Consider the following 26929-nt stretch of genomic DNA (forward strand, 5'->3'; position numbering starts at 1 on the left):
TCTTACTTCTTTGGGTCCAAGACCTTCTAAGCTCTTATGGGACCACTGCTTGGGCTAGCTCGCCTGAGCCTCAGATCCTGCCGGTCCTCTTCTTACTGTCTCCCTCTGTAGCCCATGCCCTGTCCCATGTCCATCCATTCCTCACTTCCCAAGCTCCGCTTTCTTCTGGTCCCAGCTGCCAAGTGGTTGTGCGGCCCCAAGGCTGAAGAGAGAAACCGGCTGTGGCTGTTGGGGTTGTTCAGGGGGAGGAAATGAATCCGTTTTCTCTCCCAGCCCTTTCCCAGTGTGTCGTTCTGCTGCCCCCAACGTAGAAGCAACTGAATTGCGTCAGCCGGCTGCAGGTGCACTGCCGCGTGTCTGGGTGTTACTTGGGGGTGTCCACGCCCCTTCTGGGTGACGATGCGTGTGCTACGGTGCACGCATGTGAGGGTACTATGGCTGTGTGTGTCTGTGCTTCTGTGTATGCATGTAGTGCATGCCCTCCTGTCTATAGATGTTTGTCTGCTTCCTAAGCATATTGTCAGCGTACTTATGAATGGTATACCACCAGGACTGGCTGTATAGCTTGCAGGGCCCAGTGCAAAATGAAAACGCTGGGCCCCTTGTTTAAAAAGAATGAAGAATTTTAGCCCCCCCGCTACCCTGCAGGTGGGTGCACCCAGCTAGGTGATGTCACCCCAACCTGTGGCCCAGTAGGGGAGTCCCCCCCAAAAAACGATTTCAAAAGGCAGACAGCAAAGCATTAAAGCAAGCACGGGTCCTTCTTAGCGCGGGCCCCAGAGCGGCTACCTAGGTTGCAGCCCACAAAGCCGGTCCTGGGTGTGGACGAGGGTTCTACTTGTAAACGTGTATGTGTGTACTGGTTGTGTAACTGGAATGGGGTGTGTGTGTGTGCGCCCGTGCGGTGATGTTTCTCGTGTGACTGCTGAGCGTCTCGTGGGGGCTGTTTGTGAGGCTGGACTGCTCACGTGGGTGCGAGCGTGGGTGTGCGTGGGCATGGAATCGGAACCTTTCCTCAGCAGCTGCGGATGCCTATCAAAGGGTAGGTGTGTTTTATTTTTGGCGCCCTTGATGCCTGTTCCCATAGTACCCTGGGAGGCTTTTGTTTGACTGCCTTTGTTGGAAGGGTGACAAACACTTCCCTCCACCTGCTGCCACGGTGGCCCCACCAGAAACCACAGCTGGGGGTGGAGCAGCTTCCTCAGCCCCTCCCCCACCTGCTTTGCACCCCTGCCAGGCATCAGTGTGCCCAGGGCCCTGCCCGGCTGAGCGCTGGCCTCCCAGACCCCACCCAGATAAGGCGCCTGTCACACATCAGAACTGGAGGGGACGGGTGGAAATTATCTGGCCCAGAAACCTCATCTTACAGCTGAGGAGATGGAGGCCCAGAGAGGGGAGGTGATGTGCCCACATTGCCCAGTGGGTCTGTGGCAAAGCCCAGACACCTGCCTGCCGGGTGGCGTCCAGCCCTGCAGGGCTGGCCTGCGGAGAAGGCCTGGGATGGGGGCAGGGGCCAGGGCAGAGAAGAGGAGACCAAATTCTGGGCATCTGGGTGTTGCCCAGCTGTGGGCATCACCTCCCCCTGGCAGGTGGGGGCTGTGTCTCTGTTATTTGATTCTCCTTCCTCTCGGGTCAGAGCTCTGCATGCAGCAGGTTTTGAGAGATGTGGTCTGTGCCTAGCATAGTGCCTGGCTGGGTAGGACTCCATGAATATCTGGTAATGAATAAACCGTTATTTAGTTGAATAGTGTGGCAGAGTAGCAAAAGCAAGAACTTCAGAGGCCAGCTAGAATCTCTTAGTAGCTGTGTGACTTTGGCAGAGTCATTTAACCTCTCTGAGCCTTAGTTTCCTCATTTGTAAAATGGGACTCTAGTAGGGTTGCTGTGAGGATTAAATGCGAAGAGATACTGATACTAAGATACTAAGAGTACAGTCTATAGTATGCGATAAAATCTTAATAACGTTGCCAGCTGTGTCACCACAGGTGAGCTGCATGAGCTCTCTGAACCTCAGTTTCCTTACCTATTGTCATAGAATTCACTGGAAGGTGATGTACCTAGCACAGGCCTTGACACATCCCAAGTGCTTGGTGAATGTTAGTCCATCTCCCCTCCTAGGTTCACCCCCCTCCACCTCCTCAAGGTCTCTCCTTGCTGAGCCTCTGGGATTCCTGCAGTTCCTTCCATGACACCTCACTTCCTGCACCTCCAGGCTCCCAGCCTCTGTCTGACATTCCCAGTAACAAATGCTCACAAGCTCTTTCAGGCCACAGACTTCTCAGAGTTTGGCTCTGATGGGGGATTCGGGGGTATGGGTGGGAATGGGGTGCCTGAGAAGGAGGCTGGGGGCAGCACAGCAGATGTAATTCTCAGACAAAAATCCCAGTTCTGCTTTTGACAAAGGATTTAAGGATGCTGGTGGGTGTAGACCTATGTCTTGCCCTGGGGGACAAAGGCAGAGGAGTGTCTCCCTGAACAGCCTGGGCACAAAGCTGCCATGGTTCTCCCCACTCCCTTCTCCTGATTTCCAAGCCCAGAGGCAGCCAACAGCACCCCAGCGGCTGAGCTTCACTGAAATCTGGGTGTGTGGAGAAGGGCAGGGGGCAGATAAGAGGAACTAGTGCAGATAGGTTGGTGTGTCCAGAGTATCAGCTTTGGGAGAGGTTGCCTGAGCCTCCGGGCAAGAGGCAGAGCTGGTTCCCACATAGGTGACACTCTAGCCCCTGGCTTGACGACAGCCCTGGGCCAGGCCACCCTCCGGGCCCAGGAAGGAAAGTGCACCACTCCGTGTTTGCACGTGATCACGTTCTTGCTTCACTCACTCGAGGGCAGCTACGTGAATCACACAAGATAAATGTGCTTGCCTTTCCAGGCCTTTTTAAACATTGGGAAAGGGTTTCATCTCAGCATCTGTTGTGCTTCACAATGTCAGATAGTTATTTAGAACAAATATAAACTATTCTGTCCTAAACACGCTCTGACACAGGCGCAGGAGGACTTTGGGGGCGAGGACTGCCCTTTTGCTGGTGGGCAGGCATGTCTGACCTCAGGACTTATTGCACTGTGGGGGGACCGAGCCAAGCAGAACCCGGCCACGCCTGACCCCACCCTGTGCGCGTGTGGGGAGATGTTTATTTACTCGGACACGAGGACCTGGAGGCCAAACCGTGTGGTGGTTACTGTGACACATAGAACAGCCCAGCCAGTGAACTCCCTGGGGTTAGCGAACAATAGACGAGAATAAGGTCACATCCATCCTCAAATTGAAGACAGGAGGGGGAGAATCTGACAACAGTGAGACGTCTGAATTGGGTCACGCACAAACACAAAGCGAGGAGCCCGTGGGGAACTCGAGCCCGCACGTTTCTGATTTCGCACGGGGTCGGCTGAGATCCGCTCTGTCTGGAGCAGCTCTGGCTGGGAGGGAGGTTTCTCTGCGGATGCAACCCTGTCTGCGTCTCTGCCTGGGCCCAGGATGAGTGCCGGACGGGGCTTCTCAGACATCTGCTCCCGAGAGGGTGGGGCGGGTGGGAGGGCTGGTTTTGCTGAAGTCTGGCAGCTTTGCTCTCTGGAGTTGAGGGAGGGGCCCCATTTTGTTCCCGTGGGTTTTTTTTTTGGGGCTCAGACCAGGGAAACGTGGCCATTTCTAATCCTCAGAGGATCCTCTAATCCTCCTTCCTGCAAAGAAGGCCATGGGCCCACCTGTCTCTAAGACTAATATAGCCCCTTTCTCCTCGCCTGGGATCGGGAGGCCTGTGAAGCCGCGTGCGTGTGTGTGTGTGTGTGTGTGTGTGTGTGTGTGTGTGTGTGTAGTGAAAGAGGGGGCATCTGTCTACCCATGGAAGATGCTCCGAGTGCAGCCATCTGCACGTGTCCCACGTTCCGCCTGCCTCCTCCCCACTCAGAGTTGCTCCCTTTCCCTCCCACCTCCTTTGTCTTAATCCCCGCATGCCCCCTGCCCCATAGGTCTTTTTCTTCTCCTTTGACTGTTCACCCTCAACACGGAAATGCAACTGAGAACCTAACTCCCAGAGAAGATGGCCTGTCTTTCTTTCTTAAAAAGATCAGTTGCCTGATTTCCTTTGGGCTGATGCCGTATTTCTTTTGTATTTCATTCATTCTCTCAGGCTCCGTGGGGAGGACAGGAACTATGTAAGGGGGAGAAGGGACATTCTCCTTAAGGACCTGGTCACAGCACAAGACAGACAGTGCCTGCCAGGGAGGAGCCAGACAGTCTGGGGTGAGGGTGGCAGATGCCAGGATGGACTTGCAGGGGCGTTCATGTGGGTGCAGCAGATCTGGGGGGAAAAGCTCTGGATGGGAGCCGAGAAACTGCCCAGGTTCAAGTTCCAGCATTGCCAGGAGCTCCTGAGAAAGCTGGGTGGGTTATTTCCCTCTCTGAGCCTCAGTTGACTCACGAGTATGATTGGTGGGAAGGCCAGGCTACTCATCTCTAAACTGCCCTCCGGCTTGATTTGTAAATTCTGTGGGGATGGAAATGGGGCTAAGGAATTGAATTTGGTTTTCTTGCAGTGAGCAACTTGTCTTTAGCTACCATTTCTTAAACATCTAAATGACTACCAACAACACTTATGTAAGCATTTCTAAGCATTTTGCATATATGGATTAATTTCCTCTTCGCAACAGCCCTAGGAGGTAGGCACTATTAATATCCTCCTTATACAGATTAGGAAACCGAGGCTGGGGGAGGCTAAGTAACCAGCCCAAGTAGTGGGGCTGGGATTCAAATTGCGCATTCTGACTGCAAAGTCCCTGCTACTCGCCACCACGATCAGCATTCCAGTGATTACCCAAATCCTCTCCATATGCCAGTTGAGACGTCTGAGACCAGAGCGGTTGAGCAACAGCTGAAGGTCACACAGCCGGGAAGCAGTAGGGATGAGATTCAAAGTTGGCAGGGCTCCTGAGCCTCTGCTCTCCCACAGCCCCTCCCACAGCCCTGCCAGACCCTCGGGCTCCCCAGACAGGTCCAACCAATATCCTTCCATTTTGACGTCTTTTCAGGCCAGTCAGCTCCTCCCTTGGGAGCTCAGCTTCACCATCTAGACAATGATGGGGGTTGGCCCAGCTGATGTTTGAGGTCCCTGGGAGCTCTGCAGGTCTGGGGTGTGAGAGGTGGTGCTGCTGGCTGGAAGGGCAGATCTGTGGCCTGGCCTGGGATAGCAGCCAGGATGAGTGGGACAAGGTGCTGGTGATGGAATGAAGGGGACACTGGGGAGACTGGGGGAGGGCCATGGGGGCTGTGACCCCAGGCAGATGGGGCACTTGTATGAAGCAGATGAGAAAGGGGGAGAGAGAAGCCCTGGGCGGACCTCCCAGAGGGCCCTTTCCTTCTTTCCAGGGGTCACCCCAAGCTCAGGGTAGGCGCTTGAGAGCATTGGGCAAGGGAGCAGGGGTCAGGCCAGCACTGAGCCGAGGTCAGAACTTCTGAGACACAGCAGTTTGGGGAATTAACATTGCTGGGGGTTTTGTTTTCTCTGTAAATATTTGGAGACGTCCAGTTATTCTAGAAAAATGTATTTGAAGCCGGGGCGGCGTGTTTGTGCAGCCTCCTGGCTTCCTTTTCCACGACTGCTCTGCTACATTCTTCCCCTTTAGGAACTGGGGCTTGTTTTCCCATCTGCAACTTCATTAGGGTGTACACACCAGCGGGCTCCACACGCACACGTGCTGGGCAGGTCCCCCTCGGGGACACCAGGCACACTGGCATCGCCCCTGGCCACACGCTCGAGCACACACAGTCACAGCTGCACCTTTTAATGTTTAATGCCAGCGCTGCGAACACTGCTCCATGCTGACTGCGTCCGTGCCAGGCTCATTCCTCTCAGGGCACCGATTCCCAGGTTGGAGGCCAGCTGACACATCTTGTTAAAAACCTTCCAGCCCAGTGCGTCCCGCAGAGGGTAATGGCATGTGCTTATGAGATTAGAGAATTGGCATCATCACCCGGCACCTCCATTTTCAAAGGGGCTCATGTCACTGGGGGAAATGGATGGAATCACCTTCTGCGTGAGTGCCCCAGCTCCCCTCATGCGCACGCCACCCCTCCCTCACCCCCCGGCCCAGCGCTCTTGCAGCTCAAGACGCTGCCTTGTGCATCGTGGGCTGGAGTAGCCTTCTCTCAGGCTCGGAGAAGTCAGGGCTCTGGGTGGGCGCCAGGGCACGCAGTGCCAGGGAGGGCTGGCCCGTGTGTGGGGCAGTGTCTGGTCCTCTCTTCCCTGGTCCCCCGCAGCACGTATCCACACTGCTGTGGTTTGAATGTAGGTGTCCTTCCCAGAGGCACAGATCGGAGGGTAAACCCCAAGATAATGGTATTAGAAGGTGGGGCCTGTGAGAGGTGATTAGGTCATGAGGGCTCCACCCTTGTGAATGGGATTAATGTCTTTATAGAAGGGCTGGGAGAAACTAGCTAGGCTCTTTTGCCCTTCCTCCCTTCCACCATGTAAAGACACAGCAATAAGGCCCCATCTTGGAAGTAGAGAGTCCGCCCTCCCCAGACACGGAGTCTGCCAGTGCCTTGATCTTGGACTTCTCAGCCTCCAGGACTATGAGAAATAAATTTCTATTGTTTATTAATTACCCCGTCTGTGGTATTTTGTTTTAGCAGCAGGAATGGACTATGATATGTACCACGGAGGGGCATTGCTGCTACAGTGGCCAGTGGAGAGTGTCATGGATGGTCCCAGCTTTCAAGCAGCCAGCAAAGGGTCCCATCCGGCCTATCTCGTGGCTTCCACGCTAGACCCCCTAATCCAGCATGCTGTGGTCTCTGAGCCCAGGGAAAGGCCCTCCCTCCAAACACCAGTTTGGGGACAGGTGAGCAGGTCAGTGTGCAAATGCCACTAAGGGTCAAGAGAGTTCCCAGGCACGGAGGATATCAGGACAACTTGGTCTTCCCGAAACTCCGCTCAGATTGGTGTCTCCAGTTCACCGATGACCACACAGGTTTGAGGCCCGTCCCACGAGATCTGGAAGCGTATTTGCAAAACGGACTTCCTTGTCTTCGTCCTCCTTCAGCCTCTTGGGCCAGTGTCACTGGATGGGTGCAGAGCACAGCTAAGCGACCTGGTGGTTCTGAACATCTCTGAGAAACAAAGCTGGGGGAAGGCGGGGAGCAGGGAAGTGGGGGCGTAGGGGATTACAAAACAAGAACACACTCATTTGCCATTTACCAAAGATTTTTTTCCCCTTTCTTTCAAAGGTGTTTTTCCCTCAAGGGAAAATTTTTATTTGTGTGTGAGCAAAATGTTGGTCTCTTAATGAATTGAAAGCACAACACAAGGAGAGTTTTATCTGTCCCTGCGACAAAGAAGGAAGAAGCAGCTTGTTGGCCATGGGCAGCCAGCATTTTCACCCTCCCCGTCCCCAACCTTTCTCCCTCTCCACCTTTCTCCCTGTCCCCTCCTCCCATCCTAGCATGTCACCCCCACTCCAGGGTCCTGGCTGGGAATGTGGCTTTGGTCAGGCGGAGGCAGCCGGCCAGGCCTGCAGGAAACATCACACCCTCCCCCGTCAAGAGCCTGGGAGGGTGACATGGCCTTCGGCCTTGGAGAGCTCCCAGGGAGGCCTGGGGGACAGCGGAAAGAGAAGGAGGGAGGGGGTCAGATAGAGTTAGTCTGACAGGCAGATGTCCCCCTTTCCTCGGCAAGCCAAGACGTCTCCCCACCATCTCTGGTCTTGGAGACAAAGCCTGGTTTTCTCAAGGCCTGGCCTGAGCTCTTGAGTTTCTGGGGTGACTCCTTTCTAGGTCGGAAGAAACTTCTTTCAGAGGACTCGCCAGCCCTCTTCCTAACCGAGCACTCACCCATCTCGTCCCCTTCACTCTAGCAGGTGTGCATGGTTTTGTGACTTTCACTTTTGGTTTTTGGTTTAGGGGACAACAGCCTCGGTTTTGGGGTGTTGCCGGTTCCGGTGTTAGCTTATCAGCCACGTTTCTTTTCCACCTTAGTTGAGGTAGCTCGGGTCGGGGTTAAGCTGTCTTCTGGGGCACAGGTTTCCACTCTGAGGTCAGAGCTGCTTTTCCCCCAGCAGCTTTTTTTGGGGGTGGGGGGGTCCTGAGTCATTGCATCTGCTCTCTGTCCCCACCCCAGGGGTCTGGGAGAGGTCCCTCTAGTCCAGACAGAAGAGCTGCCTATGGCGAGAAGGTGGTGGTGGTCTCGGCCTCCACACTCATCGAGGAACGCCGGATGTGCCGGCAGGAAGACCACTGCCGGAGCCGCTCCTGGCTGAGGCAGCCCAAGTCCTTGAAGAGCTTGAAGAGGTCGTTGCGGAACTTGACGCCGATGAAGGCGTACAGGAAAGGGTTGACGCAGCAGCGGACGCAGGCCAAGCTGTAGGTGACGTCGTAGGCGATGTCGAGCTGCTTGCTGACCTCACAGTTGCTGCTGGTGATGTTGAAACTGGCCACCGTCTGGGCCAGGACCACCCCGTTGTAGGGCAGCTGGAAGACTATGAAGACCACGACCACGGCGATGATCACCTTGATGGCCTTGTTGCGCTCAAAGTTGCGCGCCTGGAGCAGGGTGAGGATGATGACAAGGTAGCAGAAGCTCATGGCCAGCAGGGGGATCAGAAAGCCTATGACCATCTGGGCCACCTGGATGGTGATAAAGGCCTCCACGTGCTCGCTGATGAGAGAGCATCGCAACGTCTGCTCGCTGTTGCTCCTCTGGATGCCGCTGTACAGCAGCTCGGGGGTGGACAGCACCATGGCCAGCATCCAGATGCCCACGCAGGACAGCTTGCTGATGAGGAGGACGCGGGCGCGGTGGCGGTGAGCCGAGACGGCCTGGACGATGGCCACGTAGCGGTCGATGCTGATGCACAGGAGTAGCAGCATGCCGCTGAAGAAGCTCATCTTGTAGATGCCAAAGATGAGTTTGCAAAAGTGGACACCAAACACCCAGGACTTGGCCGCACTGTAGGCCCAGAAGGGAAGGGTCAGGAGGAAGAGGATGTCCGCCACGGCCAGGTTGAGCAGGTAGGTGTCGGTCATGGTCTTAAGCCTCTTGAAATAGATGTAGGTCAACACGACCAGCCCGTTGCCCAGCAAGCCCACGAAGCAAATGACCGAATACATGACCGGGAGGAACCAGGCCTTAAAGTTCCGCACATCCTTCTTGAAGCACAAAGACTCGTACAAGGTGTAGTCCACTGTGGTGTTGTCTCCGATGTAATCATCCGTGACCTCATCTTGGCACAGGCACACCTGCGGGGAAGGAACAAGGGAAAACAATCCAGCTTAGCCAGGTGGGTCCGAATCTGGCTGGGACTGAGCCTAGAATGGCGGTTTCAAAGTGTGGTCGCATCCCTGCCATCCCCTGAGAATTTTCCAGAGCCCTGCTGAACCAGAATCTCGGCGGTAGGGGCAGGGGGAGGGCAGGAATCTATAGTTTCCTAAATTCTCCAGGTGATTCTTTGGTTTAAAATCAGTGAGTCTCAATTTGAACTTCCATGTGGGTCACCTGGTTAATCTTGTTAAATGCCTGTCCTGAACTCCAGGCTGGGGCGGGGCCTGAGGTTCTATACGTCTACTAAGAGGCAAGCGTCTGATTTTGCCAACTCCGGGAGGAGTGACCTTACATGGAAATAGTCTGGGCTTTGGGGCCAGATGAGCTTAAGCTGGTGAAACACACTCATCTCTCTGAGCCTCAGTTTTCTTGTCTGTGAAATGGAGATGAGTCCTGTCTCCTCCACGTGGTTGTGGAAGGTGCCCAGCCCAGGCTCTGGCACCACTGCAGGTCCACAGAGCTTTTATTTTGCCCTCTGGAAACTTCATGAGAGGACGTGTGTCTTTCTTCTTGAGCTTCCTTTAAAAGCGCATGGAAAGGGTTTTCCAGGGGGCTTACAAAATACCCCAGCTTTTGACAGAAAATCATCTGGGGGTCAAGGCTCAGGGGGCCCAGAGTGGGAAGAGAGGATGGCAAACGCTCCCGTTAGGAGGCCGTGAATCCCTGGGCTTGGGGTGAACTGCTGAGGTCGTGGGTGGCAAGTGACCTGGAGACATTACAGGCCCCCAGCAGGAGCTCGGGCAACGCGAGCCCAAGTGCTCGGAACCCTGTGATGGGTGGCGGGGCCGCTGCGAGCGAGCCCCTCAGCAGCTGTGTCCCTGGAAGAAAGGCAGCTCTGTCTCCCACTCTGCCCCCCTGCTCCCCCCACGTCACTGCCTCTCTCTCCCCCACAGCCTCTTCCGGCAGATCCCAATCAGCAGGGCTCAGCTGCTGGGGCTTTTTTTAGCCTGTTTGCAGGGCTGGGTGAAGGTTCAGCAGCCTGCTGGGATTTTATCAATGAAGGAGTGGGCACAGCCTTGCGTGGGCTCCGCTCACTCCCGCGGGGCAGGTGGCTGGGCTGGAAGCCGGCCTCGGACGGACGCTGCTCAGGGGCCTTCCTCCAGGACCTGGACTCCTAGCAGCCCCACGATAATGGATTTCCACACACTGGGGCTAGAGGGACTCCCCGCATCTTGTCTCAGTCTCTTTCACTTCCAAGTTCTGGATTCATCACTGTCCTGCTTGGGGACATGGTGAGGACAAAATGATGGCCAGGAGTCTTTTCTCTGGGCATTGCTAGCCTGAGAAGAAAAGTCAGTGGCAGCCCCTCTTCCCTCATCTGGGCCTGGCTGCAGCCTGGGAGCCCCTGAAAAAGCTGGCTGCCCTCAGTCCACCCAAGGTAAGGCCTGGGCCTTAGTCCGAGGTCCGTGGACATGAGCCGGGCTGGGCTTCCTGGAGGGCAGTGCTCCCAGCCTCTATGAAGTGTGTTCCCCACCACTGAGTCCTCTCTGTCTTGCTCCTGCTCCTCCACCCCCAGCCTTGCTGCCTCTGCAGCCCACAGCCCCACCACATCCTGCCCTGCCTGAGCCCCCTCCCCAAGTGAGGGAGAACGAGCCAAAGTTGTCCCCTCTTCTCCCCAGCCCTCTGGCCTCTGCTGCCAGCAGTGTAGCCCCTCAGAGTCCTGGAGGGAGGGGAGAGGTGATGGGGAAGGGGCCAGGCTGTGGGCAGCAGCCCATGCTCCGGGGGCCCCTGGGTTGGGGTTTTGGGAACAGTGCCCAGCTTGGGGCCTGCCTCTGGCCCGAGCTCCTGGAAAGCTGCCCCTCTGGCCTGCAGACCTGGGGACGAGGCGAATTCTGCAGCACTGTCCCTCCAGCTCTGGCCTCAGCTGGGCCCCCTACCCGCACTCCAGAAGCTCCCGCCTCTAACACGTGGGGGGAAGTTGACTCCCCCATTGCAGCTGCAGTTTCTTCTAACCCTGGCACTTGGTGGGGCAAACTTTCTCCGTTTCTGGGGTTGAGACACGGAACCTCGTAAGACGGGGGTCTGTGTTCCTGCAGCTCAGGTCTGCTATAAAGATTTGCTCCATCCACCACCCTCTCCGTGTCCCCGGAGCCCCATCCTTTCTCCCCTCCACCCCCAGGGAGGCTGATGGGTCCCTATTTCACAAAAGAAAACTGTGGCTGCCAGGGGAACCTTCGGCTGGAGTTTGGGGGAAGAAAACTTTGGGGTGATAGTATAGTAATCACGGCTCTTTTCTCAGCCCACACGTGGGGTTTTACACATGGGAGTGTGTGTGCACACATGAAAAGCTGGTAACCTCACGGCCTTTGCATTGTGCAGCTGTTCTCTCTGAAAGAACTCAGAGTCCATGTTTCTGTCTCCCGGGTGGGGAAGGTGACGGTGAGTTATTTTCCCCCACGTTTTAACTTAGATGGAGTAAAGGAAGTCCAGAGAACATCTGTGGCTCCCCAGGGTCACTCCACAGAGGGCGAGGGGGCAGCCATCAGCTTAATGAATGGCAGGTGGGTTTGTGTCGGGGCCTTCTCTCTTCATGCAAACGCCCAGCTCTGCAAGCAGGACCTCTGGCTTGGGAGGGGGCTGTGGAGGAGGGATCAGAGCTGTCCTTGGCAGGGAACCTTACCTGGAAAATGACAAGGAGAGCCACCGCCAGCACGCTTTTCATTGGTTTCCCTGTAGGAGACAAGGCGAGAAAGTTATTGCTTGGCAGGGACAACTCGTTGCGATTAAAGAAAGCAGTGGAGGGGAGACGCCGTTGGGAACTTTCATCCCAAGCTCCAGGCACCGTGTTTGCCGAAAGAGAACATCAGAACCAGATTGTGCCTTTGAACACCTGGCCCGCTGCCCGGCATCACTGTCCTCACCTCCCTCCCTTCCTCCTCCACTCTCAGGCTCCCGAAAGAAGCAGCAGCAGAATGTGGGGCAGCCCCCCACCCCCGTCTTGCCCCATCTGGGCTTCTTCCGGAGTTGGAGGGTCCTCCCGAGCTCAGAGCCCCCTCAGGCCTGGGCTTCAGCTGACCCTGACTCGAGGGTCTGACTGCCCCTCGCACCCTCTGTGGTGCAGGAAGAGGAAGGTGGTGGTAGGTGCGTGTGCTCACGCGTCCTGCACTGCTTTGGTGCCAGCAGCCACCGGCCTGGGGAGCACTTCCCTGGTGTCCAGGCGAGTGGGCAGCCGCACGTGAAGCCCTGAGTGTCTCCCAAAGGAGGCAGGCTGAGGAAATGGGGCGATTTCACAACACCCCCCACTGAACTGACAGTCAGCACTGACAGCTGGTTCACTGTGCCCACACCCTGCGCCTGACTTGGGGGCAGGGACCTCTTCCCTTTTACCCAGTGCAGGCCCAGGAATTGTGTGCTGATGAATAAATGAAGGCTAACTGACTAAGTGAATGAATAAATGAGTGCGTGTCCTTCTCCCTTCTCCTTGAGGAGGGATCCTCAAGGTGGCCTGAGGGGACATTGCCCTGGGGCAGTGTGGTGGGATGGATGCTAGTCCCTGACAGCGTTCATCCTACCTTTTTTTTTTCTTAACTAACGTGTGTGCATATATTTTCCCTCCTTTAACTTGTTTTCTAGTCCGAGGCCTTGGGGGAACGGTGGAAGCCGAGCAGGGTCAGCTTTGGGAAGGGACACATTCTGGGAGCCAGGAGGCTCCCCTTGGTGCTGAGCAGCAGACGGAGACCCCAGGTTAGCACAAGGCCTGGATGTGCTCAGCTCAGCTTTGCAGCGGAGCCTTGGGCCAACGGAGTTTATTTCCTCCTGAGGGCTGAGCAGGGAGGACGGTTGACAGAGCAATCTGTGTAGAAGTCTCATCTCCCCTGCCAGTCTGGGAGCACCTCCAGGGCAGGAGCTTTGCCTTCTTTCCCTTTGCAGCCCCCTCCCCGTACTCTGACCCTCAGCTCCCAGCCAGGGCCTGGCCCACAGGAGAATCAGAGTCACTGTGATGCCACATGTGAAAGCTCAGGCAGGACCTGCAGGCCGGTCATTGCCTCAGTAGGAGCAGGAAGCGAATGGGACCCTGTCACAGGCATCCTCTGGAGGCCGGGGAAGCTGCACGAAACCAGCCGTCCCGTGTCCTTGGCCACAGCACCACCTGCTGGAAACCTAACTGCATGGCACCCAGCTTGCCATTCTTAACATGCTTCTGGGGACGAGGGTCAGGCTGGGGATTCTGGGCTTGGGAGCTCCTAGGGGGAGGGAGGAAGGGCATGGGGCCAAATAAATAAATAAGTATTTCTCCCACTGCAAGCAATTTATCCTGCACACTACTGCTAGACACGTCTTCCCGAAGTAGAGCTCCGATGCCAATGCCCCCCCTCCCCGGCCCCCCGTGCCTTCCTCCTAAATCCTTAGGGGCCCTAGCCGGTCCTAAGGATGAAGCCCCCAGTGGTTGGCCCGGCAGTGGAGCCCTCCACTGTCTCCTTGAAGCTGCCCTCCTAGCTGCATCTTCTGTGTCTGGGGACAGGCACCCACTGGCCCGTGTCCCCAGCCCGCACCCAAGCTTTTGCAGTCCTGATGGGAATGGATCCTTGTGCAGCAGCGTGGTGGCCCTCTCCTTCCCCTTTCTCACCGCATTACCCCTGGGCTTGAGTCCACATGTCTACACTACACGCAACCACAGTCTCTTCAGGGCCCAGCGCACCGCCCGTCCTCCACTGACTCATCTTGACGTGAAGCGCTCGAGGTTTCTTTCAACACGTAAATGTCTTTCGGTTACTCTAGAGAAAGCCCACTCTGACTGTCAGTGAGAAATGAGAAACCTCAAAGTTTTGATAAGTCACAGAGGATGAAATACGAGGACAGGAACGGTGTTTCTATTTTACTCTGATGACCCCTTCTCCTGAGCCCTCTCCCCGTTCCTTTTGCTACTGTGTGTGTGTGTGTGTGGAGGAATTGGGAGGGTGCTGGTGTGTGGGGAGGAATTGGGAGGGTGCTGGTGTGTGTGGGTGTGTTGGAGATGGTGGAGGAGCAGGCATCTTGTAGGTCCAGAACAGGTAGTTTTCAAGAAAGGTAGCAGGGGACCTTAGGGGAACTCTGGTGTGTTGTGGGGGGAGCCTGGCCAGTGGCCATGAGTCAGATCATTCCTGTCTGTTACAAAGTCATAAAGCAACCGGGTCTTGGCAGCAGCTTGGGTAAGACCAATGAGGTTGGGAATCTCAGGGTTTCAGGAGCAACGGTTGACCTAGGTGTTGGGTGTTTTCTGAGTTCTTGAGTTTTCAGTAATGATCATCATGGAAAGAAAATTCCCTAGAACTCCAACTCGAGCCCCCAGCATGAGAAACTTCCCATCTGGGAGGAGGGGACTCCTGGCTGGCTGTTCCCCAAACCCTGAACTTCCAGCCCCACATTGTTCCAAGCCTTCCAGAGGGGAGGCTGCCTGGGAAATCATGATTGCCTATCAGCTGGCTCCTAGAGCCGCCCCCCAAGTTTTTTCCTCCCTGGACATCCTCACCTGCCAATACATAACTTTTCTCTTTTTTTTTTGAGAGAGAAGTGGGGAAGCCAGATCTGGAAAGCAGGTGCGAGGCCTGGGGGAACCCCTTTTAGACAATAGGCAGGGATGGATGAGAGCTGGTTGGGGCTTCTAGTCACTATTATATCCGCTGCAGTGTCCACTACTAGAATTCATGTCTGCTGAGCTCTCACTGTGCATCAGACTGTCTGCATGTGTGATCTCATTTCATCCCCTCACAAGCCCTGTGAAGTAGGCGCTACTATTATCCCCACTTACTGAAGCACAGCACGATTAGTAGCTTTCCCAGGGTCACACTACTGGCTAGGAGTAGAGCTGGGCTTTGAACTCTTCCTTTGACTCTGGAAACCACGCTCCTAACCATTCTTTTGCGCTGCCACTGAGTCATAACATCTTGCCAGCTATGCTTGGTGATTCTCACTCTATATTCCGGAAATTAGAGGCCCAGAGAGGTTAAGCCAAATGCCTGGGGTCACATAGCTGCCAAGAGATGGACCTGAGATTTGACGGGGACAGCAAGGCTTGGGCTCTCACTACTGCATCGTTATGTTTCTGATGAGCCTGCTGTGGGCAGGGTCTTCCACGAGCACGGAGGGGACCCTCGCTCTCTCCCGTTCCATCGGCCACCCAGTTCTGTTGCTTCCGTCTCCTGACATCTCTTGGAGCTGGACCTACATCTGTCCTGACGTGAGGCTTTGCTGCCACAGGGCTCCTTCCGCAACACAGATCTCTTCCTTTAATTCACCTAATTGAAACATACCTTCACTGATGCCCCATTGCTTCTAGGATAGTCCAAACTCCTTGGCGATGCCACACCAAATTTTAAGGGTTGGCCCTCCTGTGCCTGTGTCCCCCTCCCTCCCTCCCTCCTTGGTGTGGCAGCTTCTTTTCACCCTCCTCAGCTTGCCACTTTCTTGTCTTGATTACTTTAGTCAGAGCTGCCCCTCAGCGAGCCCCAGGCTAAGTCCCCAGGACACCCTGCTTGGCTGTGTGGGGTGTTTACAGTATTGGATCTGGATGCTCTCAGGTGGGCTGTGCGCCCTTTGGTTCCCCCTACCCCTCCACTTCCTATGTCTTGGGCTCCTTCTCTCTTTCAGCTTGTTGGCCTCTGATGGCAATAGAGTTTGTCATCCATGCTCCGTCCCAGGCCCCTTGCTCCTTCTTGTTTGGCTTGACAACTCCTGCACACCCTTCAAAACTCACCTTAAATACTTCTCTGACCCACGTTCCCTTCTCGTCTTGTCCTTACCCCCACCAACACTGTAGCTCACTCTGTGGCAGCAGCTTAGTGACATATGTGTCTCTCTCTCCACCAGACTGGTCATCCTTGAATTCTTCAAGCAATTATAATTGACTGAAAGAAAGTCCCAAGCGCAGAGGAGAGATTTTTCCTACAGCCAGTTCAGCCTGCAGGGTTCTTCTCGCCCTGCCCTCCCACCCCCCACCAAGTTTCCAGAAGAGATTGGCCTCCAGTTCCTTCAGCAGCCACCCCTGCCACCATTCGTGGCTGGGCTGTGAGACACAAGTCTCTCACAGGCTCATTTTTCTTTGCTCTGCCTGACAGAGATCTTTGTCCTCATTGCTCGAAGGTGGGGAGGGCGCCTCGGAGCTGCTCATTCAAATAGTGAAAAAGGCCAGCTCAGCCCTGCCTTGGAGTTTTCACTTTGTGTAACAGAAACCCTGCCTCCTCACCCACCTCTCGCTCCCTGCTGGGCAGATGAAGAGCAGAAAAACAGATCCTTCGTGGCCCACCCGCCCTACCAACGGTCCAGAGCGCGTTTTGAGCAAGGCTTCTCAGTGGCTTCCCCCCTGCTACCGGTATTTTGGGTTCAACCGTTGGGGCTCTCTCGGGTTGAGTGAAGAAGCAAGAACATCCCTTCCTCCTGGACCAGAGATTGCCCCCACCACCCCCATCAAGGCCTAGGAGTCTAGCACCCCCAAACCCAGACCAGGAGGCAGACGGGTGTGCTGGAGCCAGTGCCCAGGCTCGACAATGCGTCAGTTGTGCGCCTCTGCCCAGCTCTGTGCTCAGTCTTGAGGATGGCTTGAAATCAGCGAGGGCGGGAGAATTTACACAATGGAAATTGGCCAGCGCTACACATTCAGGGCCTTTCCTCTGCCCTGGGGAGCTGCTTTTCAAACATTCAGCAGCACCGCCACCGGGGCACTGCTTGGCTTCCTTCCCAGAGGCCAATAGCAAAGCCTGGTGCAGGGTCTCCCAGTGCTTCCTTCTCAGAGGCCAATAGCAAAGCCTGGGGCAGGGTCTCCCGTGTTTGACATCTGCACTCTGGGGTTGTGGTCAGTGGGGGTGGATGTCTGGGGAATGGGATTAAAGAGCAGACTGGCTGGGAAGAGAGGAAGTTGGAAGAGATTTTCAAAAACTAAAATCTCCTGAGTTCTTCATGCCATGTATTCATTCATTCCACAGACATTGTCCGCTCACATCCCCACAGCACCCCGGGAGGCAGAAATGACAGAACGAGACCCCGCCTTTCAGGAGTTCACACTCAGTGGGTAAGGTGACCGCCTGACCCTTTCACAGCTGTTTGCTGGGTCTGGCTCCGGGGTTCAGGGCAGGTGGGGAAGGAAGAGATGAAGTCGAGGAGGAGGCTGTGGTGTGGAGGGGAGGGTGTGAGGCCAGCACCAGGGAACCTTCACTTTTTAAAGCCAACCCCTTGCGGCTTTGAGGCCGCCGTGGTGCTCTGCTTGCTGGCGAGATGAGCCATCTAGGAACCGGCCCTCTCAGCCTCAGCTGGGTCTGATTCTACAGCCGAGATTTGTAAAGGGGGTGTCTAGAGCTGGATGAACCACTCAGAACCCCCTCAGGGCTTCCCTTGTACCCCTCTAGTTGAGACTGAGGTTAGATTAAAGGAAGGGCTTTTTAGAGAGCAGAGCTGTCTGCCTGGGTGGAGTGAGCTTGCTCAGCAGCAGGGGCTGTGCTGGAGGTCTGGCTAGGACTCCCCCAGGTCGCATGCCCCTTGCCATCCCATTCCGTGTTACCTACACACATCTGAACTTGCAAGGGGCAGCAGCAAAGCCAGCACAAAGCTGGTACAAGGCTGGTAGGATGAGCAGCAGACAGAAAACAACCATGGCTTGCATTTACATTGCATCGTACTGTTCACACAATGCTGGCACCTTCATTTTGCTCCTCCCAACAACCCCAAGAGGACAAGATTCTAATCTCTCTGAAGCAGAGGAGAAAAGTGGGAATCAGAGAGGGGGTGGAGGGTCCTGAGGCTCCCTGTTGAAACTGGTCCCCAGCAGTCCCAGAGGTTCTCACCCATCGCCCCCAAGCTGAGCACAGGTTCTGGCCAGATCACCAAGCCCACACCAGTTCTCTTGCAGGTTAAGGAGTGGGTGGGCAATTTCTTGTGTCCCTGCTGTTTTAGAAAGACATGACCTCTGCCTCTTTGTCCTTCCTGGCACCAAAGGCTGCTCCTTCCCCTGTGTCTGAAAGGACAGATGCACCCCTCCAGGGACAACGGTGGTGGCATTTTCTGGAAGCAGCCACCAGTTCCTACCAAATCAGACCTGATTTCTCCTGGAGGCCCCCCTAGGCTTTCCAGCCCCATTCTCTACTCCCAATCCACAGGATCAGTCTGGGTGTCTGAGACCCCAGTTCTCCGACAAGGAGGCTCACTCACCCAGGTCCATGGCGCTCTGGGCAGCGAAACCACACAGGAAGGCCGTGCCGGGCCTCGCGCTACCCCTGTCTGGGGAGGAAGTGGTATCAGCCCCTTTTAAGTTGTGAGAGGAGCCACAGCGTCCCTGCCCCTCCCACTCTGCTCCTCCCTCCGGCCCTCCCCGCCTCACGCAGGGCCCCTCCGGTGCCTCAAGCAGTATGAGAAAGGTGACAGAGTGACAGCCCCCAGTCACTGGTCACAGGATCCTGAATCATCAGGTCATTTACATTCGAAAACCCCCCTGTGCCACCTGGCAGAGGCTGGATGAGGGGCAATTTATTGATTCAACAAATGTTTATGGTGTGAATATCACATGCCAAGCCACGGGGTAGATGCTGGGGGAGTCAGAGGTGAGTGAGAGATGTGTTCCCATCTTGCCCTGCTCAGTACCACAGGAGGCTGCGGCTCCAAACTACTTTTCCTCTGGCTTCCGGAGAGATCTGGCCCGTGGGAGGCACTGACACGTGATGGAAGGTAGAAGGAAAGGGATATGTTAGGATGTGTGTTTTTGCTTTTCTTTTCCTTTCAGTTTTTAATGACAGCTTCATCGAGATGGAATCCACATATTATAAAATCCACCATCTTAAAGTGTGCAATTCAATGGTTTTTGTGTATTCACAGAGTTGTGCTACCATCACCACAATCAATTTTAGAACATTTTTTCTCACCCTCCCCAACAACCCTGTAATTATTAGCAAATGACTCCCATCTCCCCTACACTGCTCTCGACAGCCCTTGGCAACCACAGATCTACTTTCCGTCTTTATGGGTTTGCCTATTCTGAACATTTCACATAAATAGAAGTGTGCAATATGTGGCCTTCACATCAGTTTCTTTCCATTAGTTAGCATGTTTTCAAGGTTCACTCATGTTGTGGTGTGGATCAGTTCTTCATTCTTTTATGGCTGAATAATATCCCATTGTATGGATGGATATACCACATTTTGTTTATCCATCATTAGTTGGACATTTGGGTTGTTTCCACTGTTTAGCTATTATGAATAATGCTGCTATGAATATTTATGTATAAGCTTTTTGTGTGGACATATACTTTCATTTCTCTTGGGTATATGCCTAGAAGTGGAATTGTTGAGTCGTATGGTAGTGATATGTTTAACATTTTGAGGGACTGTCAAACTATGTTCCAAAGTGGCTACACCATTTTACATTCCCATCGACAGGGTATGGGGGTTCCACATCATCAACAAAACTTGTTGTTGTCAACCCTTTTGATTCTAACCATTCTAGTGGGTATGAAGTGGTACCTCAAAGTGGTTTTGATTTGCATTTCCCTAGTGACTACTGATGTTGAGGATCTTTTCTTGTGCTTATTGACCATTTGTGTATTTTCTTTGGAGAAATGTGTATTCAAATCCTTTGCCCATTTAAAAAATTGAGTTATTTGTTTTTTATTGTTGAGTTGTATGAGTTCTTTATATATTCTTGATACAATCCTTTATCAGATACGTATTTGTAAATATTTCCTCCCATCTTGTGGAGCATCTTTTCACTTTCTTGACGATGTCCTTTGAAGCAATAAAGTTTTTAATTTTGAGGTTCAATTTATTTATGTTTTCTTTTGCCACTTGTGCTTTTGGTGTCATTATTGAAGAAACCAGTGCCTAAATCAAGTTCATGAAGATTTATTCCTCTATTTTCTTCTAAGAATTTTATAGTTGAGAAGATTGAGTGTTTTTTGTCCTTTATTCTATTAAACATGGTGTATTACATGAATGGATTTTTGTATGTTGAACCTATCTTGAATTTCTGGGCTAAATCATGGTATATAATCTTTTTAAATATGATGCTGGATTTGGTGTGTTACTATTTTGTAGAGGAATTTTGCATCTATATTTATAAGGGACATTGGTCTGTAGTTTTCTTGTGATGTCTTTGTGTAGTTTTGATATCAGAGTAAGTCTAGTTAAATATTTGTCAATTTTATTTTGATGTACCTATTTTTTGGTTTTGTTGATTATCTCTATTTTTTCCAATTCTATATTTCACTTATTTCCATTCTAGTCTTTATTATTTCCTTCCTTTTTCTTGATTTGGGCTTAGTTTACTATTTTTCTTGGAGACAGAGTCTTGCTCTGTTTCCCAGGCTAAAGTGCAATGGTGTCATTGTAACTCACTGCAACCTAAAACTCCTGGGCTCAAGCAAACCTCCCACGTTGGCCTCCCCAGTAGCTGGGACTACAGGCATGTGCCACCACGCCTGGCTAATTTTTCTATTTTTAGTAGAGTTGGAGTCTCACTCTTGCTCAGGCTGGTCTCGAACTCCTGGGCTCAAGTGATACTCCTACCTCAGCCTCCCAGAGTGCTAAGATTACAGGCATGAGCCACCGCACCTGGCCTGCTATTCTTTATCTTAAGGTGAAAGGTTAAGTTATTTGATATCTTTCTTCTTTTTAAAAATATAGGCATTTATGGCTATTAATTTTTGTATAAACACTGTTTTAGCTGTATTTCTTAAATTTTGTTTTCATTTTAATTCATCTTAAAGCATTTTCTAATTTTGCCAGTGGGTTCTTCTTTGACTCATTGATTATTTAAGAGTGTGTTGTTTAATTTCCACATATTTATGGATTCTTCAAGTTTTCTTCTGTTACTGATCATGGTCAGAGAACATACTTTTTCTGATCTCAATTCTTTTACATTTTTTGAGACTTGTTTTATATCCTGGAGAATGTTCCATGTGCACCTGAGAAGAATGTGTATTCTGCTGTTGTTGGGTGAAGTGTTCTACAGATACCTGTTAGGTGCAGTTGGTTCATAGTTTGGTTCAAATCTTCTATTTCCTTGTTGCTCTACTGATGAGTTGTTGTAGTTATTGTTGAAAGTAGGGTCATGAGGTCTTTGACTATTGTTGAATTGTGTTTTTCTCCTGTTTCTTCCTTCAATTCTGTCAATGTTTGCTTCTTATTTCTAGTCGTTATGTGTTCCTGATGGATTGACCCTTTTATCAGTATCAAATGTCTTTCTTTCTCTTTATAAACAATTTTTGTTTTAAAGTCTATTTTCGTTTGATATTAGTTTAACTATTCCAGCTCCCATTTGGGGACTTTTTGAATGGTATATCTTTTTCCATCAGTAGGTTTCTTCCCTCTCTCTGCTCCCAGTCGCATCCCAGCAGTGGCTGTGTGTCTTTGATCCCAGAGTCCATCAGCCGGTTCCTACCACGGTGGCCCCGGCACCTGATGAGTAACCCTCACCATGGTTCCAGCTCTGGCTCCAGTTTCTGGGCTATGGTAACATCACTTTCTCCCTGTGTCCCTCCAGCTCTAGGGATGGTGGGAACTTCCTGCTGTTATTAATCTCTGGGTGGCCTTGCCATTGCTTCTCTGGCCTCAGCTCTTCCATCATCTGTATAACTGGTTCTCCATATTAAATTGCTTCTCTTTGGGATATGGAGAGTGGCTCTTGTTTGCTTCGACACTGACTGATACTAGGGGATTCCTGTCCCCAAGGAGTTTAAGTATAGAAGAAGTTAAGGTTAGATTGCTCCCCTGTTGTCCACAGTTATAGCCAAGAGCCAGCATGACAGGATACTGTACCTCAAACAAAGGAAGGAAATCCAAGATTGCACAGGGCTGGAAGGGAGATGGATGAGCAGGTAGAATGGCTTTTCTTCTCCCTAGACTTATGAAGAACATCCAGTTGGGGTGTAGTTCAGTGAGCCTATCTCTTCACCAGATCCCTGTGTGATCTAGGGTAAGTTGCTTGCCTTCTCTGGGCTTCAGTTTTCTCAAGTGTAAAGTGAGGTAATCAGACTGCCTAGAAGGTGCCTAAGCGTTAGCATCCTGAGACACCTGCCCCCTGCTTAGCCATTTCCCATTATTCCAAACTCCCCACATGGAGGCATGGAAAGTCCTTGCCAAAACTTGCCTTCTGCCCAACAGTTTTGGTTGCTCTCATTACTGGCATTTGGAGCCCACTCACTTTTAGGGATATCAGCAATCTTTTGAATGAGGTGGAAGGAACTCTAAGAGGTTATATATTGGCAGGTGTGTTGGTAAGAAAGTTCAGGACAACTTCAGTTTGGAAATATTCCAGAAGCCTCTTCCTGGAGCCCTTTGCCATGTGCAAGATGTTTCTAAAAATGAGCTTAAATCCAGAAGACCTGTGTTCCAGTCTTGCCTCTCCTGTAACTCACTAGGTGACTTTGGGCAAGTCACTTCGTCTCTCTGGTTGTTGGATGCCCATCTGAAAAGGAGCAGGATTGGCCTATATAAGCCCCAGGCTCCTTTCTTGGGCTAAGGCTTGTTATAGTGTAGGTGCCCACAGAAGGTCCCAGATCAAGAGAGTCCATGAACAGGGCAGGGCTGGAGAGCTTTGTGGCAGATGTGCCCTGTCACTGGGGGGAAAAAGGGCTGCTCCTGGTTCTGATTTCCTCAGAAGCCCTTGCATGACGCTGTTCCTCCTTTCACTGCCCTTTCCCACCCCTCCAGCTCTAGGTGCGTGGACATGGCTCACTTTGTCCTGGGAGCCTTCAGGTTCGGTTTCTTAGCTGGTCTCTGAGTGAGGTGGTGGGAATTCCCTGGTATTCTCAGAACTGATTGTGAGCGTCCCCTCCGTACGTCAGTGTGCAGTTTGTGATTATGCACTGCAAATCTGCTTTCTATGAGAGGGACCAAATAGGAGGAACCCAGTGTCACTCTCCAGACGCTACCCATTCTTTGAGGCCCAGGCAGGCCCCACCTACATGGACCTCTCTCCTTGAACAGTCACAGCACTTAACTTCAGGGACACCCAAACTGGCATACACAGCAAGGACATGTGAACTATTTTCTATTCTAGAAAAGACTTTGTGCTTCTTCAAAAAGATTTTACTGTGTAGCTTTTTTTTTTTTTTTTTTAGACTGGGTCTTGCCTGTTGCCTGGGCTAGAGTGCAGTGGCATCATCATAGCTCTCTGCAGCCTCCAACTCCTTGGCTCAAGTGATCTTCCTGCCTCAGCCTCCCAGAATGCTATGGTTACAGGAATGAGCCACTGTGCCTGGCCTGTACTGTATAGTTTTTTAGTAGTCTTTGAGTTATTTTGAATAGCGCTGATTTTAACAATATAATGTCATATAGTTAAGTAATTTGCTTGGGCTTCATATGCTATACTATCTATTCTAGAAGATTCTTTCTCATCCCACTTGTTAAGAACATGTGTTTTTCATGCTAGCAAGAGGCCTGAAGTCAGCTCCTTGAAATGGCTGCCTCTTTTGCTCTAGAGACTCTTAAAAGCCAAAGCAAGAACTCTAGAAGTGAAGCCTCTTGTGGATGCCCTGGGTATCACGAGAGTGGTCACCACTGCATCCCAGCTGTGCTGGGGGTGTGGTTTGTGTTGTAAGAGAAGGTGAGCTCCCTGACTTTGTCTTCTCTGATTGGAGACTCCATGGGCACTCCAATGTGACTGAGCAAAGGACATGTCCATAAGAGAAGCCAAAAAGCATTGTGATTGTTTATGTCTGGGACTCTTTGGACCAATTGGCCTTTGGTCTTCCAAAGATCGATCGCCTTATGGAAATGGAGGCTGTTCAACATGGAATACCTAAGTATCAGCAGATACTTAACAAACATTTGATTGATTGATGAAGTCACTTCAAACTTCTCCTAAGATGCCACCACTCCCTCTACCCCTTTCTTGGGAATGCCTTTCTTCCAGACTTTTAAATTTCCTTTGTTGGACACTGACTTCAGCTCCTGGTCTCAGAGCAGCTTGAGTAGGACCTGTTTCACGGTGGAGCAGAGAATGCCCTGCTCCTAAGGAATGGCCCCAGGGCACCTGCTTTACTTCTTCAGTGACTTCATTCCTTCATTCAACAATTATTTGGTGAATACTTACGTGCCAGGCGTGGTGCTAGACTCTATAGATATAAAGATGAACACACACTGTTCCTGGCCTGGCCAAGCTTACATGGAGTATCGTGGGTGTGTTAGCTGGCTCATGCTGCCATACCAAAATACCACAGGTTAGGTGGCTTAAACGACAGGAATTTATTCCTTCAAAGTTCTGGAGGCTGGAAGTCCCAGATCAAGGTCTGGCAGGATTGGTTTCTGGCGAGGGCTCTCTTCCTGGCTTGCACTTGGCCGCCTTCTTGCCATGTCCTCACATGGCCTTTCCTTGCTGTGTGTTCGAGGAGAGAGAGAAGGAGCTCTCTGGTGTCTCTTCTTGTGAGAACACTAATCCTATCAGACCAGAACCCCACCCTTATGACTTCATTTAACCTTAATTACTTCCTTAGAGGCTCTATCTCCAATTGGGGGTTAGGGCTTCAACATATGGACTTTGGGGGGACACAAACATTCAGTTCATAACAGCTAGACAATTGCAGAAGCAATTACCCAAAGCAGTAAAAGTATAAGAACATGTATGAGAGGGCATATGCTAAATTCAGGATGGGGATGCAAATAGAGAGAGTTTCCCAAGGGCTTAAATTGTATCTATTGATAATGCTTTGTTTGTGGTGGACAAAGGTCCTCATTGTATTATTCTTTATTTCATAATATTTAAAAAATAGGCCAGGCAAGTTGGCTTACACCTGTAATCCTTGCATTTTCGGAGGCCGAGGAGGGAGGATTGCTCGAAGCCAGGAGTTCGAGGCCAGCCTGGGCAACGTAGCAAGATTCATCTCTACAAAACATTAAAAAAAAAATTAGTGAGACAAGGTGGTGCACACCTGTGGTCCTAGTTACTTGGGAGGCTTGAAGCAGGAGGATCCCTTGAGCCCAGGAGTTTGAGGCTACACGAGATATGATCGTGCCAATGCACTCTAGCCTGGGTGACAGAGAGAGACCTTGTCTCAAAAAAACAAAAATGAATAAAGAAAGACAGTATTATAGTACAGTGTGCTGTAATAACTGCAGGGCAGGCCCAACATGCCACAGGAGCACATAGGAGGGGAATCAGGAAGCCTATACAAAGTGGCATCTTAGGGGCAATAGGAGTGACCCAGGTGCAGGGAGGAAGACCGTGGTGAGTGGTCAGTAGAAGTGCCAAGGCCAGAAGTCTTGCCCAGCCAAGCAACTCCCTCACTCAACTTTGGAGTTAAGGAGACAGAGAGAGCCACGCTGTTTGACTTGGCATCCTTTCAGGGGCGATGTGGCCCATGGACCATATTTCTGGCCTTTGTTACCTGCTCAATGGGTTGGTTGTGTTTGGCACATGAGATACCTTTGACTTTTGCCATGTCTTTGAAGTGAATCTCTCTCCTGCTGTGGCACATGAAATAGCTGGTGTTCAACATGCTTCCCAGAGTTGCCTCTTCCCCAGTCTCTGCCCGTGCCTGTCCATTTGTCCATCCACGCATCATCCAGCATCCATTTGCTGAGCACTTACTCTGCCAGGTACTAGGCCAGGTGCTAGGGCTTGACAGCCCGCACACCATAGCCCTGGGCCTGAAGGAGCCCGCCCAGCAGTGGAACACAATTTCTCCACGTTTGTATGGGGCTCCTGTATTTCCAAGCACATTCTTCGGTCTCATCTGATTGAACTCTCAGGGCTGCCCTGTGTGGTAAGTTTCCATTCCATGATTGAGGAAATAGAAAGAGAAGAAGTGACTTGACCTTTGACTCCAAGCTAAGGGGCTTTTCCCACCATGCCAGGCTGTCTTTGCTGACGCTCGGCATGACCCACAGGGCTCAGGCTGGGCTGCCCCCTCCTTGCCTGGAAAAGCCACTCTCAGACGAGGTTTACTGCACACCATCCTGCTCAGCACAGGTTTCTGAGAATGCGCAGGGAGCAGGACCCGGCAGTAACCCCTCACTGTTGTTCAGTCCAACCACCCCATAGATGACTTGATCGCCCAGAGGGTAAAGGAAAGCATATCCTACCATAACCTCGGGCCCCTGTTTTCACAAGAAAGAGCAGGGTGAGTCTTGAGACCCCTAGAGAAGGTCCCTGACCTGGACAGACCCAACTGAGGAGCCAGACTGAGTCCCCAGGAGAGAGCCAACTCTGCAGAAACTCAGGTCTGCTGTTCTCACATATGGATTCCTGGTCAAAGTACCAATTTCTTGGCTCTACCCAGAGTGTCCAATGGCTTTCACTCCCTCTGGACTTGTAACTCAATGTGCAAAGTCCAAGATCATATCTCTTGCGCACCTCCAACCCCTGTTTTATCTCACTTGAGAATAATCTATTCCCATGTGAAGCCAAGGGAAGTGGACCTCCACCTGTGCCAGGTAACCTAACAGGCAGATTTGGCGTGGATTTAGGGGTGCGGCCAGACAGGGACACCTTACATTTGAGAAAGGCTCGGCTTTGAACTTAGCTAGAGATTTGTAATCAGAAAATCTGAAAAGAAGTTCTTTTCATTTCAGCACATGTGTACACTTTGTGCTGTCTGGTCAGTATTAAGAATTATATTTGGAGGGAGATTATAACCTTTGTAGGGTTTTAATCAGAACTTGGTCCACCAACAGGGAAAGGAGCAACAGGTGTGAGGTGAGGAGGTCGGGCTGCAGGCAGGG

The 26929-nt window shown here is 52.1% G+C and overlaps 1 protein-coding gene and 1 long non-coding RNA gene across 3 annotated transcripts in view; one reads left to right on the top strand and one right to left on the bottom strand.

Annotated features, from left to right (window-relative positions):
* Positions 1–7207: 7207 nt before the first annotated feature.
* On the bottom strand, positions 7208–18505 carry CCR7 (C-C motif chemokine receptor 7). Of its 2 annotated transcripts, none has more exons than XM_045526449.1 (3): positions 18429–18505; positions 11932–11981; positions 7208–9229 (listed from the first exon to the last, which is right to left on the bottom strand). In XM_045526449.1, exons 1-3 carry the CDS (start codon positions 18436–18438, stop codon positions 8153–8155), a joined length of 1137 nt encoding a protein of 378 aa, XP_045382405.1. In that variant the 5' UTR covers positions 18439–18505; the 3' UTR covers positions 7208–8152. The 2 variants fall into 2 exon arrangements, with proteins under 2 accessions (XP_045382405.1, XP_045382406.1); XM_045526450.1 differs by lacking the exon at positions 18429–18505 and adding an exon at positions 12328–12645.
* Positions 8905–26929, top strand: part of LOC123620881 — a 119530-nt gene continuing 101505 nt past the window's right edge. The window contains exons 1-2 of the long non-coding RNA XR_006728981.1: positions 8905–9001; positions 17210–17295. This is a non-coding gene — a long non-coding RNA (uncharacterized LOC123620881). The remainder of the gene's footprint in view (positions 9002–17209; positions 17296–26929) is intronic.

Source organism: Lemur catta, chromosome 15 (assembly GCF_020740605.2).
Source record: "Lemur catta isolate mLemCat1 chromosome 15, mLemCat1.pri, whole genome shotgun sequence".
In the NCBI taxonomy this organism is placed as follows: Eukaryota; Metazoa; Chordata; class Mammalia; order Primates; family Lemuridae; genus Lemur; species Lemur catta.

Bases quoted from the DNA above. Each gene is read 5' to 3' on its own strand.
- CCR7 (XM_045526449.1), bottom strand. The intron at 9,230-11,931 runs GTAAGGTTCCCT...CCTTCCCCGCAG, and splicing joins CTCTCCTTGTCATTTTCCAG to GTGTGCCTGTGCCAAGATGA.